This window comes from Malurus melanocephalus, unplaced genomic scaffold (assembly GCF_030028575.1).
Source record: "Malurus melanocephalus ecotype Western Australia unplaced genomic scaffold, MMel_1.1 scaffold_70, whole genome shotgun sequence".
NCBI lineage: Eukaryota > Metazoa > Chordata > Aves > Passeriformes > Maluridae > Malurus > Malurus melanocephalus.
The window spans coordinates 219,318-236,340 of record NW_026623302.1 but is presented as its reverse complement, the minus strand read 5'-3'; the positions used below and the strand labels follow the sequence as shown (position 1 = coordinate 236,340).

General features: G+C 39.6%; 1 protein-coding gene across 1 annotated transcript in view; it reads right to left on the bottom strand.

Annotated features, from left to right (window-relative positions):
• Positions 1 to 15,408, bottom strand: part of UBL3 (ubiquitin like 3) — a 53,525-nt gene extending 38,117 nt beyond the window's left edge. Inside the window, exons 1-2 of the mRNA XM_057366670.1 lie at positions 14,882 to 15,408; positions 14,404 to 14,579 (exon numbers count right to left, since the gene is read on the bottom strand). Coding sequence (XP_057222653.1) covers positions 14,404 to 14,430 — 27 coding nt within the window. The 5' untranslated portion in view covers positions 14,431 to 14,579; positions 14,882 to 15,408. The remainder of the gene's footprint in view (positions 1 to 14,403; positions 14,580 to 14,881) is intronic.
• Positions 15,409 to 17,023: the final 1,615 nt, after the last annotated feature.

The window sequence follows — 17,023 nt, the reverse complement described above, 5'->3', positions numbered from 1 at the left end:
TTATACAAAGACATACATGTACACAGATTGGTCAATAAAATGCTTTCCAATGCACTGAAATCCAGAACTATGTCACTCTTTATCTTACAGATCATTTTCAGCTTAGTCTGAACAATAAAAAAGTTATTTAAACAATCTGACTGCATTCAATGATTACGACACATTCATCCTCAAATACAGGCTGCATTATAAAGTGTAACAGCCCATGTATCCACAACAGAAAAGGGATGGAGTTGTAACATACTTGTGGGCTGATACTTCTTTGTTTCTTTATAATTTAAAATTATAAAAAAAAAGAAAAGTCAGATTTTTCAGGTCAGGTGTTATTTCCAAGGTTCCTGAACTATCAATTCTTTGCCAATTTTTCATTGACCCCTTAGTAATAGAATCTAGCCATACAAAAGAAGTCTGATAGAAACAAAACTGCAAAGTTTATTTTTGTCAGAGGAACAAAGACTGTATTTGCAAATATTTCTATTTACACAGTTACCGCCAAGATTCCTCCACATAAAGTTCCTCAAAATATGAAGAAGTGTATAAGCAAAATAACTTTCACAAGAATTTATGCTGGAAAGGTTTAATTTGTGGCCATTAGATTTCTGTCTAAACTTAGGAAAAAAACCCAAAAACTAGCACCAACAAGAATACAACAAAAACCACCTCACATACAAAACTAATATTACAAAATTTAAATTCAGGCAGAAGTGCTAATATGAAATACAGCATAAATATTTCACTCAATCTGCAACTCAACCTTTAGTGGTACACCAGTATAAAAAGCCACCCTCCAAAACAGATACAGAAAATGTATTTATCAAAATAGAAGTATGAAATTTACTCCAGTATCCAAGAGAAATTGTACTGAATTGCTAGGGCAATGATAACAAGCTTCCCTGAATTTATATCTTATATAATGCCAAAGAACCCTCATTATTTAATTATGCAAGCATAATTTTTCAACCCACTCATATTCATTTCTGCTCTGAGGATATGAAATATCTTGCAAACATTTCAGGCCAAATGTCAAGAGAGACCTGTCAAGCTTCAAGCAGTAAACCTCTTTCTTTTAATCTAATATAAAAACCTCCAAACCAATTAATATCTGATTTTYTTTGCAAGATTGCATTATAAAAAATTCAGTTATTAAAACAGAGCATTGGTATAGACAGTGTTCTTTCTCTCCTACTCCACAGGTGTGATTACATGTCTAGGCAAAACCACAACGTATTTCTCCTGTGATTTTTAGAACAGACTATTCAAGTCCCATTCTATACAACAGATTATGATGAGAATGGATAATGGACTTTAAAWTTTTTCTGAATTAGCCCAAATTAAATTAACCAAATTTTTATTTGTTCGATAAATTTATTGTGATAATGTCTGTGAAATTCCATTTTCTTCTTTCCAACTGGCTGCTGGCAACAGCTGAGACATGATCAYGCTTAGCAAAGATCTGCAGTGACACTGTACCTACTTCCCCACCATAAGCAGTTGTACACTATTATCATATAGTGGTAGTTAAGAGAAGATCTGCTACACTCATATGAGAGCAATGTATTTTTAATCCCAGAAAATTTTCATTCTTTTGTAGTGTTCACATCTGTAGAGGTGAGAGTTTTCTGTAGGAAATAACAAAGCTGTGATTATCTGTAAATTGAATCATTTAATGATTTTGAAACACTACTTTATGAATTTAAGCTAGGAAAAGACAATCTACCAAAAACCAGCATGAAAGGAAATGAGGTTTTACAAARCCCCAACAGCTCAAAAAATTACCTAAATATATACATTTAGTGCTACTTTTCGGTGCTGTGAAACATTCCCCTCATACAGAGCATCTCCTGCAGGGCATGGGTCTCTTGCAGCTCATGTGTCATTGCTGTCTGCCCTTTCTGGCCATCCTGAAAAGATTGGCATGTGCACACTGGCACTGGATGCCATGTTTAGGCAAATGAATCATGTGCTTGATACTTTATTGCTTTAAAGCCTGTATTTGGTAAGGTAAGATTTACTTCTGCCAGAGATAATGTTTACTTGGACGCTTCTCAACAGTTTTCCAACACAACAAAGTAGGACACATTGCTTTTCTATCTCCATTCAGCAGCAATACCAAAAATTCACATATTAAGTGATGGATTTGGATATGTTTGTGTCTGGAAGACAGAGAAAGAGTGAGGGTTTCCTTCATCAGAAACCTGCTTTCATTTGACACATTAAAAACTTAATTAAATGGAATTTAATCTCTCCAAGTATAACCTGCATGGTAAGAGACATTTATTATGACTCCTTGACTGTTTCTTGCAGCCCACTGTGCTTGTGGGCAAATTACTATCCATAAAGATGCCTGATGGCTTTGACACTGATATGTTCAGTGCCTCTACCTTTGTCACTATATGATTGTGTAATCATGACTTGTCTCTTCCTTGTTCTCCTTTCAGCTGCTATCACCACCCATCCTAAAAACTGCTACAGCACTCCAATATGCCTACATTGGCAAGTTAATACCATCTTATCCAGCAAGCACTACTTTGAAACAATTTAAAAGACTTTTCTTCCCTATCCMAATGGCTCCACAGACACTCTGGGGTTAGCTAATACAGCTTCTAACAGAGCACCACAAAATAATTGCTGGCTTTATCCAAAAGTTAAAGATGGGACAAAAATACAAGACTACTATATTTTTGTATTTTGAATAAGTGATTTTTGTGCAGGAAATATCAAACTGTCACAACAAAGACCTATGGGTCTTCCTAAAAACTGTATCCCATTTTTTGGAATATGTTACAATCTGATTTTACAAGAAAAATTATGATGTGATACAAAAGACAGCAGAAAATCCTGTGTTCATTYAAGTATTATTCTCTATCTTCCATTTCCTGCAAAACAACATGTTGTCATAAAACACAAAAAATAACTTCAAAACTGTACTGATAGAAGCACTAACTACACCAATTTTCTTTCTCTGGTCTTCATTTCTATATGCGAAGAATTACAAGATAAAACAAGAATGTGTTTTGATTTTTTTTTTTCTTTTCCTGAAGAGAACAATAAAGGGCAACAAAAACACCTCCTAACCACAAGTTCATTATAAATAAAATTCATAACCTAGAATACTTATTTAAGCATCAGRGTCAGGACTGATATGCAGGAGCAGAATCAAGTATGAAAGGCAGCAAACGATTTACCTACAACCTGCCTTATCGGGCACCACTCAGCACTCTGAATCATTCACTTTGGCACTTGTCTGTTGGTWGTGGGATTTTTAAAACTGACTTTGAAATTTACCAAGCAGCACACTTGCAGATAAAGGCACTGACTGATAATCATTCTGTGCTGCATGCTTAGGGCAAGCTGTCCTTCCTACATTTCATTTCCTAAAAAAAAAAAAAAAAAACTATTTAAAGGAGATAATTTAAAAATAAAACTGAACTCCCGCATCCTTGAACATTGGGATCTAATGTGGATTTGTTTTCTTCTCCTGAGATTGTTTCAGATTTAAAGTGAGGGAATGCTAATTAAAAAGCAGGAACATGAAAACTGACAGAAATATTAAGTCAATATTTGACAATAAAGCACTCAGAATTATTGTTTTCTTGACAGATCAACAAAAACACATCAACTAAAAAACATGTGATTCTCAAATAATAAGAGTGGAAAGAAATACTAACATAACCCTAAAAAACAGCTTCTCCATAAGTACTAGCCTCAAAACTTGCTTTTTACAACTTGTTAATAAATACAGTTACAACCTTTCTCCAAATATTCTGGGGAGCATCTCTCAATGTATAAATATTTTATTATCTTTTGCCTGATTTTAATTAACTTGCTATTCACAACAAGTCTTTTGAAATGAACCCTTCACATCAGCTAAGAGCACACTGGCTTAACCAAAATGCTCGTACAGTCATATTTTGAACAACCAAGATCGACAAGCACAGAAGATGCACTAGAGCAGAGCTGGCTTGAGAAATTTCAAAAGGATTTGACTTTAAAATATGAAATGTAATTTAAAAAAACAAACCACAAAAAACCACAAGAAAATACTGATCTTGTTTGACTTTTGTTTGACCACTGCAATTCAAACTGTTTTTATTCCAAGCAGTTCTGCTGCAGAGTTATCTAGCATAAGAGTATATCTGAGAGAAACTAATTTCACAATATCCACCATTTGTGATAAATAATAACCTTCTTTCCAAAACTAAATGGATTTTTATTAACTACTTGTTAACCAGACTAGTACGACAGGAAGGCTGAAGATCAAGATTTATCTTCCAAGAAGTTTGAACAGTACAGGAAGATAGGACAGTGATCCAGTCTTTGAACAATGAAGAGGTGCTGAACAAGGGGAGGGGCAAAAGCACATAGTTCTGGGAGAAGAGAAAATTGTGCATTTGCACCACAGGATGGATAAACATTGTTGAACAGCCAAGTATCTAGGACCCRGTCTGTACCTCATTTAACAAGTCAAGGGAGTTCCCTCAATATGGGTTTTCTGTGTACAAGGTACACAGCGCTAGGGTACATACACCACACTCACAGTAGCAAAACATACAAGATAAAAYTGGAATCGATGCTGAAAGATAATCTTAGCTTAAAAATGCCATGGTCTTTGTAGAGAGATTTTTCACTCTTTGTAGTTAATTCAGGAACAGTTACAGCTGGGTTTCTGGAGTCCACTCCCAAGCTTTTAACTTCCCTGTTAAAAATTTTCCACTGCTTAGTCCTGCAGTCAAGTGCAAGGAGCACATATGCTGGGATCATCAAGTACCTGCATGAGAATGCTGGAACAAAAAAAGTATTGTGCAACTGCACTGCAGCCCTCTGTAGGGATTTCCCTGGCTATCCCTGGAACCACCTTCTCCCTTGCTAGTCAGAAGAAACAATTCAAAGGTGACCCTCTCCAAACTAAAACCATTTTGCAAATACTCACTGCCACTTTCATCAGTCCTCATCACAACCTCACTCACCAAGCATTTCACCTACTATGGTGACTATTTTGARCCTCCAAATTGAACCTCCATTTCAAACATATGTATTTTGAAAAAAAAAAAATCCTTTTCAAACTTATGTGAAATTCTGATTCATATAGAAGTATASTGGCCAGAGGCAGTATGTGGACAGAAATCAAACCCATTTGCAGTTTCTCTTAATAAAGAGCTCCTAATCATATTGCCATTACTTATGAAAATGAGATCCTTGAAACAAAGTCAAGTATCTTAGTAACAAACTGTTCTCTTGGTGCCAGACCTAGCATATTGCACCCTAAAATCCCAGTCTTATATCTAGACAACTAAAAATACCTACTAGTATAAATACTTTTTGACATAAAAGCTTCCTTTCCTACTTTCTTGAGTTTGAAATAAACTAGCATAGAGCTGACCTTACATAAAATACTTAATATATCTTTAAATTATGCAAGTGGTCTTTGAAATACCTTTTCTTGGAAACCCACAGCATGAAGAATACACATTATAGCACATTTTGGTGCAAAATCTTTGGGTATTCACGTCAATCCTTATTCCACTTACGTGCTGTAATATGGGTAGTGGAAGATATTAATTTTGTGTTGGATTTCATGTTAACTTCATTACGGCTGAATCACATGGACTTAGAAAATGGAGATTTATTCCCCACACCTAAAATATTTTAATAAAACTTTTTGAATGTTTGAGGTTTCTTGCAAAAAAAAAAAGTTACACAAGTATGCAAAGCATAAATCATTAAAACTTGCAAGTCCAATACAGTTTCTTTGCATCACAGATCAACAACCTGGATTCAGATGTGAGAGTTAAGCTTCTACCGTCATACCACACAGCTGTTATGATATGTAACTCATAACAGATTAAAAGCATATGAATTCACAGGCAAAATGACATAAATACTCACATTTAATGTGCCCTAAGTAATGTGTTGTGCATCAAATACAACCATAGAGCACTATGCCAAGAATTAACCTTATTTGGATGTTACTGCCCATACAAATATGAAGTCTGTAAATAAAATACTGCAAGTAGGTRCTTCAGATTTCAAAAGCACATAAAGGCTTCTAGTTACACTCTTACAGTATATAAAAGGTAAGCATGTCTAAAAAATCTTGGGTAATATTTACCCTTGAATACTGAAAAGAAATGCTATTTTAGAAGAACTATTTTATAGYAATGTAATTTATTACAAATTTCCTGAGACTTACTAGTATATGCCACATATATTCACATGTCGATAGGCAGTAATCTACTTTTAAGAAGAGAATCCTGAATTTACAACCTCAGTTATGAAAGATTTTTGACTAACACTGCACTTCACTATTCTATCACTATTCCATTACTTCTCTATATTCAAAACAGATGTCAGATCCTGGGGACAGATTAGGTAGTACCATCTAGAGCATATGTTAAGTATCAGAAACATTATGATGATGTGGGTCTCTGCCAGACCACAAAGCATTACAACATCACAACTTTGCTGAGGAGATACTAACCAATGCTACAGTACATGGCTTTGAAGTATTGTTCTTTTTGAGATGAAATACTCTATTCTTTTCAGTCTCAAAGAACACATATAGCTTCCTTCTGTTTATTTTGAAATTGATATCCTACTTCTATCACGTGCTTGAGGTAATTCCCTATGCAACATGAAACGGTTAATATTGCATAATGAAGACCACAGAAGAGTTTATAGAAGAGCTCAGGACTACCTCTAAAAAAAAAGAAAGGAGCTTAGCTTTCATTCCCATCCAAACCGTCAATAGATTCACAGACTAAAATCCAGATCCTTAGATGCAGCTGAAAGCCATCCCAGATAAGCCCACCTTTGTCCCTCAATAGTRGTCCAAGCCCTTGGCATAAAATAGACCGGCCCTCAGAGAGACCGAAACCATCACAGCAGGTAGACACCAACACAAACAATTTCAGATTGCATCCCTGTGTTGCCGACCATCAAKTATCATTTTGTTACCTCCATCCCACTAGGGCACAAACTCCTTGTTAGGTAGTAGTAAAACAAACCTACCAAACTCCTAGACAGAATCTCTGTTTTACTTGGTTATTTTCTATGGGATACATAAAGCTCGAGGAGTTTACTGCTTGCTTCTTCTCCATAACGACAGTGTCATGGAATAAAGTCTCAGCTAAACTCTGTCACAAGCTTTCCATTTAACTCTAAACTGAATCTCCCGAATAATTTTAAATAAGCAGCCAAACCAAAACAAACCCACAAATGTAATCCTGTCACTGGCAAGCTATTTTCAAATTTCTTTACAGAAAGTAAGAAAGAAACTATAAGATGCTGATGGCAGTGTCACAGTTGGGCAATCTGCCAAATCTTCATTTTACCCAAAGTTCCTATCTGTGGAAAATGTACACTATTTTTTCTAATCACATTTTACCATACATGCATCTTACTACAAATTGAGAACAGGTCTTCACTGTGGATGGTTTACAAGCAGCAATTATAAATTCATCCTCTGTCAAGGAGCTAGGCACAATCTCAGTTAGTGACCACAAAATACAACAAATTTCCACAAATATATAAGAGTTGTTGTCAGCTGCAACATTTAAGTATTTCAGCAGATCTGTATTTCTCAGGCTCAGCAGACCTACAAATAAGAAGGTCTTTACTTTTTCTGTAAGCATTGTTCTCAAAACCAAACAGTCCTCCTAAATAATTTATCTACATTATTAGAAAGCTCTTTTAGCAACTTTTCTCCCACTTCAAATTTCTTTTCAGATATTGAAGTGCACAGTGCTATTTGTAGAACTTCAACTGATATCTCCACAACCTGTCTCTTACCAATTCTTGCAAAGCTGTAATTATTCATGTTTTTCTTTCCTCAGTCCTTCCTTACAATCAGGGTTTCCAACACTTAGCAGTATACGTGTGACTTTGTATTTGTCTGGAGGTATACCAAATGAAAAACGTTTCAGTCATTGCTTTAAGATGTTCTGCAATATATGCGTAACTGAAGGCTCCCAAAAACTAAAGGCTGCCTATCTAGAAGAATTTACAGRACAATTTTTAACAATAACTGAATTCCAAAAGACAGACCTCTAGATTATGTGAAAACTGGTGAAGAGCTGGAGCCTTGAAGTTTATATTTGATATTAGCATAATGACATTAAAATTTCTCATTGACATGCAGCTCATTTTCCAATGCTTCTAAAATGAAAACAGCACACTCAGTCATATCCCTTTAATAATTATGATGAGCTAAAGTTTGCCCATGCAAAATTGTGGCAGTAAAAGCTTGCTACTTTAGTAGGCTCAATTAATTGMAGTAAAAACAGACAATGTGGAAGAGCAGTGATCAGCAGCAATGCCTTTTACCATATTCAAAATAAGAAAAAAACAACCTAGTGGTCAAATATTGTACTCAGATAGACTGAAAATAAGCTCTATTATCTCTTTTATATAAAACCACAAGAATGATTAGTCACATTCCAGATATTTTGGGATTCCTGCAAGCTAGTGTAGCACTCACAGGCTGAATCAGAACTGAGGTCTCCATTCTTCTCACTATCGCATAAGATATAGAGACCAAAAGTTTACAGATCTCCAAAAGTTTACATTCTGAATTTTACTGAGTAACAAACTGACTGAGAAGTATAAAACAAGTAAATCCCACTGACTACAAATAAYATGGCCATGGCTTTCAACATCCACAAAAGCTGTACCTGGGAGGAACTTGCAACTAAAAAAAAATTAGCAAAGCCTGGCTTTAGTCATTTTGCCTATAGTATCATGGAAGTATTGCTTACCAAGTCTCCTRCAAGGACCACATTCAGACAGGCTAAGTTCCTACTGCAGCCTTAAGACAAACCAAGGAAGTGAGACATGGGCTCYGAATGATTGAAAATTTAGGTTTAGATATGCACAAAGCAGTCACAAGCTCCATGGTGAAACACAGACTGTGTTTCACGATACAGACATAGATACCTGGAATTGTCYCTAATTCCACTAATCTGAGAGATGCAACTTGTCCTCATTCAGACCCTGACTGACCTGTCCATTTACCAGATGATATCTGCCAATGTTTTAACATGCAGAATTGAGCATTCCTGCTGCTGTAGATATGATCATTTTCCTACACTCACATATACTCAGCATTTGTTTTTTGTCTCTCAGTCCTGCTGGAACTTGCCAGCAGCTACTTCCCAGCATTCCCAACATGGGAGGAGTAAAATCTCCTTCAGTATACATCCCTCCAGTATTTCATCAAGTTGGACAACAAAAGGAGAAAGAAACCAGTTTCAGGTAACAACAGGAGGTGGCAGGAAGGAAGAAACAGTTTATACCATCAGCCTACGCTTCCATCAGAAGTACAGAGYTGCACCAGGGCCCAGCGTAAGGATCAATCCATCCACAGGATGCTGCTTATCCCCAAAGGAAATGAGATGAAGGTTGAGAAAATGAGATGAAGGTCATTGAAACATTGTTTCAGAATAGGTCAGGTGTGCTAGTATGTTCCAAAGTTTCTGTCACAGTACCATACCTAAAAATGTTAGTTGTTGCTAAAATATTTCTTTTTGGTTGCTAGATAAATAGGTAAGCCATTTCCTAATCAGTGAAACAAAAAAGTGGGTGGGGGAAATTACAAACACAAGTCATTTTGGAGTATATCCAAATATATACACACTGAAGATCAGCTTTGGTAAGTTTATCCCTGGCCACTGCTTCAGATAACAGAGAAAGAGGTTCTTCATTACATCACAAGAAACACGACAATATGCTACAAAGGCTCAACTGACTAATACATTGGTTCAATATATAAGCAGTCAAAAAGAAGGTTCTTCAAGCTCTTCTTTCTAACGCAGATCCCACCAAATCCTTCTCCAAGAGGAGAACAACAAACCCAAAACAAACACTGAGAATAGCAAAAGATAAGCTACTCGTTTCTCCTACAATCAGCAAACAATTGCAAAAAAAAAAAAGGGAAGGAAAAAATATCCACATAGAAGAACTCAATAAGCTACTTTTATCACAGAATGCAATGAATTAGAAATTTCAACATGTGGAGGTTACAAAAATACAGAGAAATATTTTTATTGCTAAAAAAATGTAAGGGACTAACTTAAGACTATTATGCACAAAGGCTACCAGGAATACAATAATTTTCAAAACCATGAAAAGGATCTACTGAAGGCAACAGAAAAAGCAGTTAAAACAGAAGAACAAAGATGCAGGACYTCACATTTCGTTCTGATACATTAAAATGCTACCAGTGAACAAATTATTTTCTATATTCCAAGTGTATTATAATGCTACTGTATCTATTATTCTTAAATTAAATAATTTAGACTGAATGATGGACAACAAAACTCAACTGCCGTACAACCAGCTACTCTTTTAAGTCTCTCATATCTGAACCTCATTCAGAGAATTCCCTTACTGATGCAGCACTGGTTTCATGTTCATCCTYTTCCACTGTTAGCCTCCATTAATATGTATTAAAAAGGAAGTCCCTATATATGTTCAGCTATTCATCATCATTCTCTATTAMATTTCTTAAAAAAGAAAATGCACATACACTTTTCCACTAAAGATGCTGACACTAACAAGGAGTGAACTGAGCAGGGTTTATATTTGTTATTCTTCTTCCACCTACTGCCCCCTTTTAACATTGGTGACACACAAACATTTTAAACCATATACTCCATGCTCTTGTATGACTGCAATGGTCTCACACCAAACATCAGTTTTCTTTAAAATAATCTCTTCCATACCACCTACATCTTCTAAGTATAGCATATGGATTGAAGAGCTGTGCACATTAAAAATTAGAATCTTACATTGTTTGGTAGATTCCAGCATTTTGCTGTTTACCAAATGCAAAAAAACTCAACAAACCAACAAGAAAACAAACCAACAATAAAAACCCCACCATGAACCAAAAGCATCACCCTCTGTTACTTGTCAGACAGAAAAAGAATTGGATCTCCCAGAGGACATGCAAAGAACTGCCCAGAAAGAAAGTGCTGGCAGACTCTTTTCATACCACCATTAAACACACTGAATACAAGGAATGGTGGACACCATTGATATTTTTTTCATCATACAGGCAGCTTTCTGTGGACTTCTAAGATCCCTGAAGAATTGTAACTATAAGGAGAAGTATCATAGGCACACAGAATACAGAGACAAATCTTCCCAGATTCTGATAACTCCACTAAAATGAAAGAAAGTATTCACTTGAGTAATAACTTCTTGACTGAGCRTAAGTTTTTCATGGCTTGCTTTAAAATTGTCAGCTACAGTGTTTAAACAAATATCAAGCCATTTTCATCTGGTCCACTCAAAAAGTCAGTGATTACTTTCATGAGCCCATAAACCATTGCATGTCTATCTACCATTACAAAAGAAATACAACTTGMAAACCGCCCTGCTGTTATTCACAGTCAATCTCTAACTGCTACCAAATGGTRAAACTGATAAATTACCTGATTAAATTACTGAACATAATCAGAGGTGCCCTGCTGCCACTACAGTCATCAGTGCTTATGTGAAAAATTGAGCAAAATTAGGCTTTAGATATGCAGTTTAGTCTTCAAGAWCTGCCCCAGACATGTCTAGTCCTAATGAAGTTAATGAAAACTACTCAGGTAGAGAGGACAATACTAGCAGGTTTCACTCCAGGAGTGGAGCTTTAAGCTGTAAATAGCATGCTTTGCTAAGGAATAATACACCACAAACTTACAATACTCAGTGTATGGTGGGCCACTGTTCAATTTATTAGTGGAAGGCAAATGATAAAGTACTGTGTTAATTATTTAAGAAGTGCTGTTGAAATGGTTAGCTGGTAAAAACTGCCGTAGTCCTGGAAACAAGTCAACTCAATGTCAGCAAACAGGAGACTGGGTCAAATTATATCTACCTAGAAATACAAAGCCTATCAAAAATCAGATGATTTACTATGAATTTATGTATGGGAGATCATTCTCAAAAGTGGGACAGGAAGACAAATTAACACATTTTTAAGAAACAGCAATTATAATMTTATGATTATGAACAGGTTAGTTCATGCATCTGACATAAACAGTTTCAAACATAATTATTATAATACTTATGTAAATCATAGCCGATACACTAAGTATAATGGAGTCTTCGTAAAATGACACTCCATCACACTGATGCCAGCTCCTACCGAATGAGAAATCAGTTTTTTTGCAAATGCAAATTATACAGTGGGTGGGTAAGAGAAATGCAAACTGCAAAATCCTACACTAAATAAAAACATATATAAACATGGTGACAGCCTGGTAAGTGCTCCTCTTCAAACTGCAATCCCATCCTTTTTCCTGAACAAGCTCCTTTGAAATATGGGGGATGGTGACAAAAGCAGACCAAAAATGAGTTTTCAAGCAATCTTTTCATAAAGTAATATTTATTAGCTGGAATTAATAACTGGAATGTCTATAACACACTTCAAATTTTCAGAGAGAAACTGCAGCTAATGATGCAGAAATTAGAAGAAAAATGGTTCCATGACAGGCCAGAAAATATCTATTTATTTAGTTAAATTCTACCGACATTAGTAACATCTTTATTCAAATGTTTTTGTAATGACTCAGTATTTAAACATCACTATGTATAACAAGCTTCTTCCTGATTTGAATAAACAGAGCAGTAGCAGGCCCAGCTATCCCCAGCCAATGGTATTCTCATTACACTGCAACAACAAAAGGAAATAGTTTTCACAGAAGCAAAATTGTACTTTGCCTAACTTAAAATCTGTGTATTTTGTAGAAAATCTCAAGCATTACAAGCCTAGTGGCAGCACCGGGATTCCCAAGCAGGCAGGCCCTAGGAAGAGCACGGAGGTGGCAGCTCAGCCCAGGATGAGAGGGAAAGAGGAGTGTGCTTCATGTCATAGTCAAGAGACTCCTCCAGGCAACTTAAAAAGCAGCACTGAGAGATCTGCACCTAATCCTCCACAGCCCAGGCGAGGATTTCTGTGATATAATGCTAGACRGCCACGGGCAGGAGACAAGGGGGTTCAAAAGGCTCTAACGGTCAGAGAGAGAGAGACACTAAAAAGAAATATGTGAAAACTGATAGTGAGGAGCTTATTTCCTCTGAGTTTAAAGCCTTTCATCACTGTTTTCATCGAGGGGAGGCAAAATTTATTTATAGTATTGAGAAAGGCAGGGGGGAGAACATAAAAGACCTGTAAGCTTATAACTGCTGTTTGATCATCCTCTGTTTCTCACTACTTCTGCTTTTTTGGTCAAAATTCACTCATTGTGACTGCTGTACAAAAGCTGTGGAGGAAACACTGAAAGTAAGCAACCAAAAAGATACCATTATTTCAACAGCCCACTTGCCATACATATCTGAAATAACTGTACATCAATGACTTAAACAAGGGCTACTCTGTTTTATTGCTATCACTACAGAGGCAGGTCTCACTCGCAGAACACAACTTCGTCCTGAAATTTTAAGAAAACAAAAAAAAAAAAAAAAAAAANAAAAAAAAAAAAAAAAAAAAAGCATAGACAAGTCCTCTGCTTTTTGGGAGAAAAAAGTACCTTCTTTATATGTGAACAGCCATGTGGAGATAAGTGAAAATATCCTGCTGCAAGAATAAAGAATTAACATGTCAAACTACAGCTATGATTTTGTGGGTCTTTTTGTCCAATTAAGTGATTTATGAAAATATATCCTGATTTATAGAAATACATACAAATGGAGACAGTCGTGCTGAATGGAAGATTACCTAGCAGACCTGATTCACCCTACCTCTTCATGCTCTGCTACACCTTCCTATTTTAAACGTACTGAACTGAGTATCCAACACAAGCTGAAGTACAGTCCGCCATAAGAAGTACTAGGAGTGCCCTTGAAAAATGTCCAGATTGCAGCTAGTGCACAAAGGACTTCGCCATGAAAATAAAGCGCATGAAAATTTCTCTCCAGCTCTCGAGCCGGCAGCAAGTGAAGAGATTAACTTTCCCACCAACATTGGCAAGACACAAGCCAAGTTTAAGGGGTTTAGAAAGAAAGAAAGGGGAAAAAAAAAAAAAAAAAGAGTCGACCAATTCATCCCGAATGCTTTGCTTCGTATTTATCCCCAAAAATGCTCGATGGAGCTGAAGAGCAGTGCTACATGACCCAAGCGTGAGCACGCAGGTATTGACTGCCATAGGTGAGGAAGTCTGGCATCCACCTTCCCTTGCTACAAGGGAGGCGACGCTGCAGATCTCCCACTCCATTACCAAAAAGCGAAGCAGAACCAGCATCTCGGGCTGGAGGGGGAAGGTAATTAACTGGGAACTTCATGTTCCTTAAATATACAACCGAGACCTTTTTTTCCTTCCCACGCCCCTCTTCTTTCCATGTTCTCTGTCAAAACCAGGGTGAAATAAACGTTATTCTATAACAGAACTATCAAATAAACAGTACGAGACTCACCATATCAGCTGGAACGCTGCTGGACATTTTGATGTTACCCTAAATGGCTTAGAATCAACTTTAAAAACAAAAAACCAACAAAAACAAAAAAAAACAGCAGCACCAAGAACAGCCTGCCGGAGATCTTCAAGAAGCAAAACCGGTGTCAGTATCGGAGGCAGCAGCTTCCACGTTCCCTACGAGAAAGAGGTGCCCGATAAGCAGCGGTGAAGGCGGCCGGCTAAGGAGCAAAAATATCCAGGGACAGCGGTGCCGGGCTGGACCGGAGAAGCCAACTGGAGACCAGAGATGGCAGCAGATCCCTGTCAGCGGCAGCAGTAACAGCACCAGCGGCGCCAGGTAGACCAGGCAGCAGGACTACACCGCCACATGAGCTGCGTGTGGGCTTTTTCCCCCCTTCTCTCCCTCTGCCTTCTCTCCCAGCCTCGACAAATGACGACGGGATGATTCACACGGGATAATAGTGCGTCCAAGTCACCTCCTCAGTCGGCGCAGGCGACCCGGGTGCACAGGCAAGACCTGGCTCCTGCCCTGGGCGGCAGAGCAGGGAGGCGGGAGGGCCGGGGTGGGCCCGGGGCCGCTGGGGAGGACGCCGGGCTGCAGCCCCCCCTAGGCGGTGCGCGGCTTCCGACAGCGCCCGGCGGGGACGCAAGCCGGGRAGGGAGGGAGGGAGGGCGGCCGGAGGCGAGAGCCCTCCCCCGGGCGCTCGGCGGGGGCCGGGGGGCGTTCGACGGCGGCCGCCTCCCGCAGCCTCAGCTCTCCGCTCGCATCGCCGCCGCCGTCTCCGCTGCCCGCCCTCCCTCCCCCGCTTCGTCCGCCGGCGGCTCTGGCCACCCTCCGAGAGCCGCGCTGCGTGCCGGAGGTGCCGCTCCTTCAGCGCGATCCTCGCCCGCAGCCGCCCCCTGTCATCTTCGGCTCAAGCCAACATGGCGCCCGCCGAGCCGAGCGAGGGGACGCGGCAGGGGAGACACGGACCCTCCGCCACCGCCTCCGCCGCCCCCGCTCCCGCCGCGTCACACGCCGCCGCCCCGCGCGGCACCATGGGGTTTGTAGGCGGCCGGGGCCGACCGCCGCCGGGGCGGGGCCGCCCGCCCTGCGCGGGTCCCCGGGTCCGCCCCGTCCCGCCCCGCTGCGGGAGCCCCCCGGCCCCGCCGCCCTCCCACAGCGCTCTCGCAGCGTCGGCCGGGGAGGCACCGCGGGGGCTCCTTGTGCACCGGCGGCGCCGCTTCTCCCCCGGGCAGCAGAGACGCCCAGAGCGCCACGTGAATTCTCGCTTTCCCCCTTGCGGGCGCTGCGGCTCCTTCAGGGGTGTTCAGGCGCTCCCCTCGCAGCACCTGCCTCTCAGAGCGGGTGCAGTTCCCGGCACGTGGGCCCGTCCTGTCCTCTTGGACGGCTTCTAAATAAAAAAAAAAAAAAATAAAAATAAAAAAACCCAACCCGGAATTACCATGGAATGTTAGGGGTTTGGAATGGACCTTAACGGTCACCTAGTCCTAACACACCCTGCCATTGCCAGCGGCATCTCCCGCTGGACCTGGTTGCTCAAGGCCTTTTCCAACCTGACCTTGAATACTGCCAGGATTGAAGCATCCACAACCTCTGTGAGCAACTTTTTCCAGTGCTTCAGTGCCCTCTGTGTAAAGAATTTCTTCCTAACATCTATGTTTTCCCTCCTTATGTTTGTACCCATTACTCCTTGCCCTATTTCCCCTTGTCCTATCATTACAGTTCCTGACAAGAGTCCCTCTACAGATTCCTTGCAGACATGCTACATTTTCATGTTACGGTTTTAATCTTTTTGCGCCCCAGATCTKCAGTCTGGCCCTGTACATCACTTTTTTGTATTTCTCTTTCACACATTATTCTTTAGGTTTTTCTTGAGTGGTTTTGTTTTGGTTTTTTTAATTGTTTGTTTCTTTGTTTCCCACACCATGTAATAATAATTTAAAAAGCCCCTCTAAGATTCTCWGTGCAAACAATGACTGCCACCTTGGAAGCATCTGGAAAAAGGSGACTCCTTCATCATGTCAAATGCCCCTTAAAAAGCCACCTTGCTTCCTGAAGAGGTCTGCATTTTGTTATGGATCCAAGTTATCAGTGTGCAATAGGTGTTTTAGTTCTTATTGCAGGCTGCTCCTGTGTCAGAGCAACCATTTGTCAGGGCGACGGGAGRGACACACAAACGACCTCGTGGATCTGGTAGAACGCTCTCTCATTTATTGTGTGCACAACAATGCCTGATATAGCTACACTTCCTAAGGGTAATAACAGTAACTTAMCGCTTATGGCAACTCTGCTGTTACAGGTCTCACGTGMKGACTCGCTTTTACCATTAGATACATTAACAGGTCTCGTGGTCWCGAGGGTACACGGACAGKGCCCTACTGTAACTGTTACAGCACCTGCCGCTCATGGCTAATGATGGCCAATGGCTCAGACARTTCCAGAATGTTCACGGGCCTTCTCTCCCTTAACCAGGCCTTAGACAGGCCCTCCACGCTCCTGGAGACCAGCATTCAACAAAGAAGAGCAGTGCCTGGTGGAAAGTACATTGCACCTCAAACACACCAAAAAAAATCCACACAAGGTGCATGTCTACTGAAGAAAYGAGTGGGCCTTT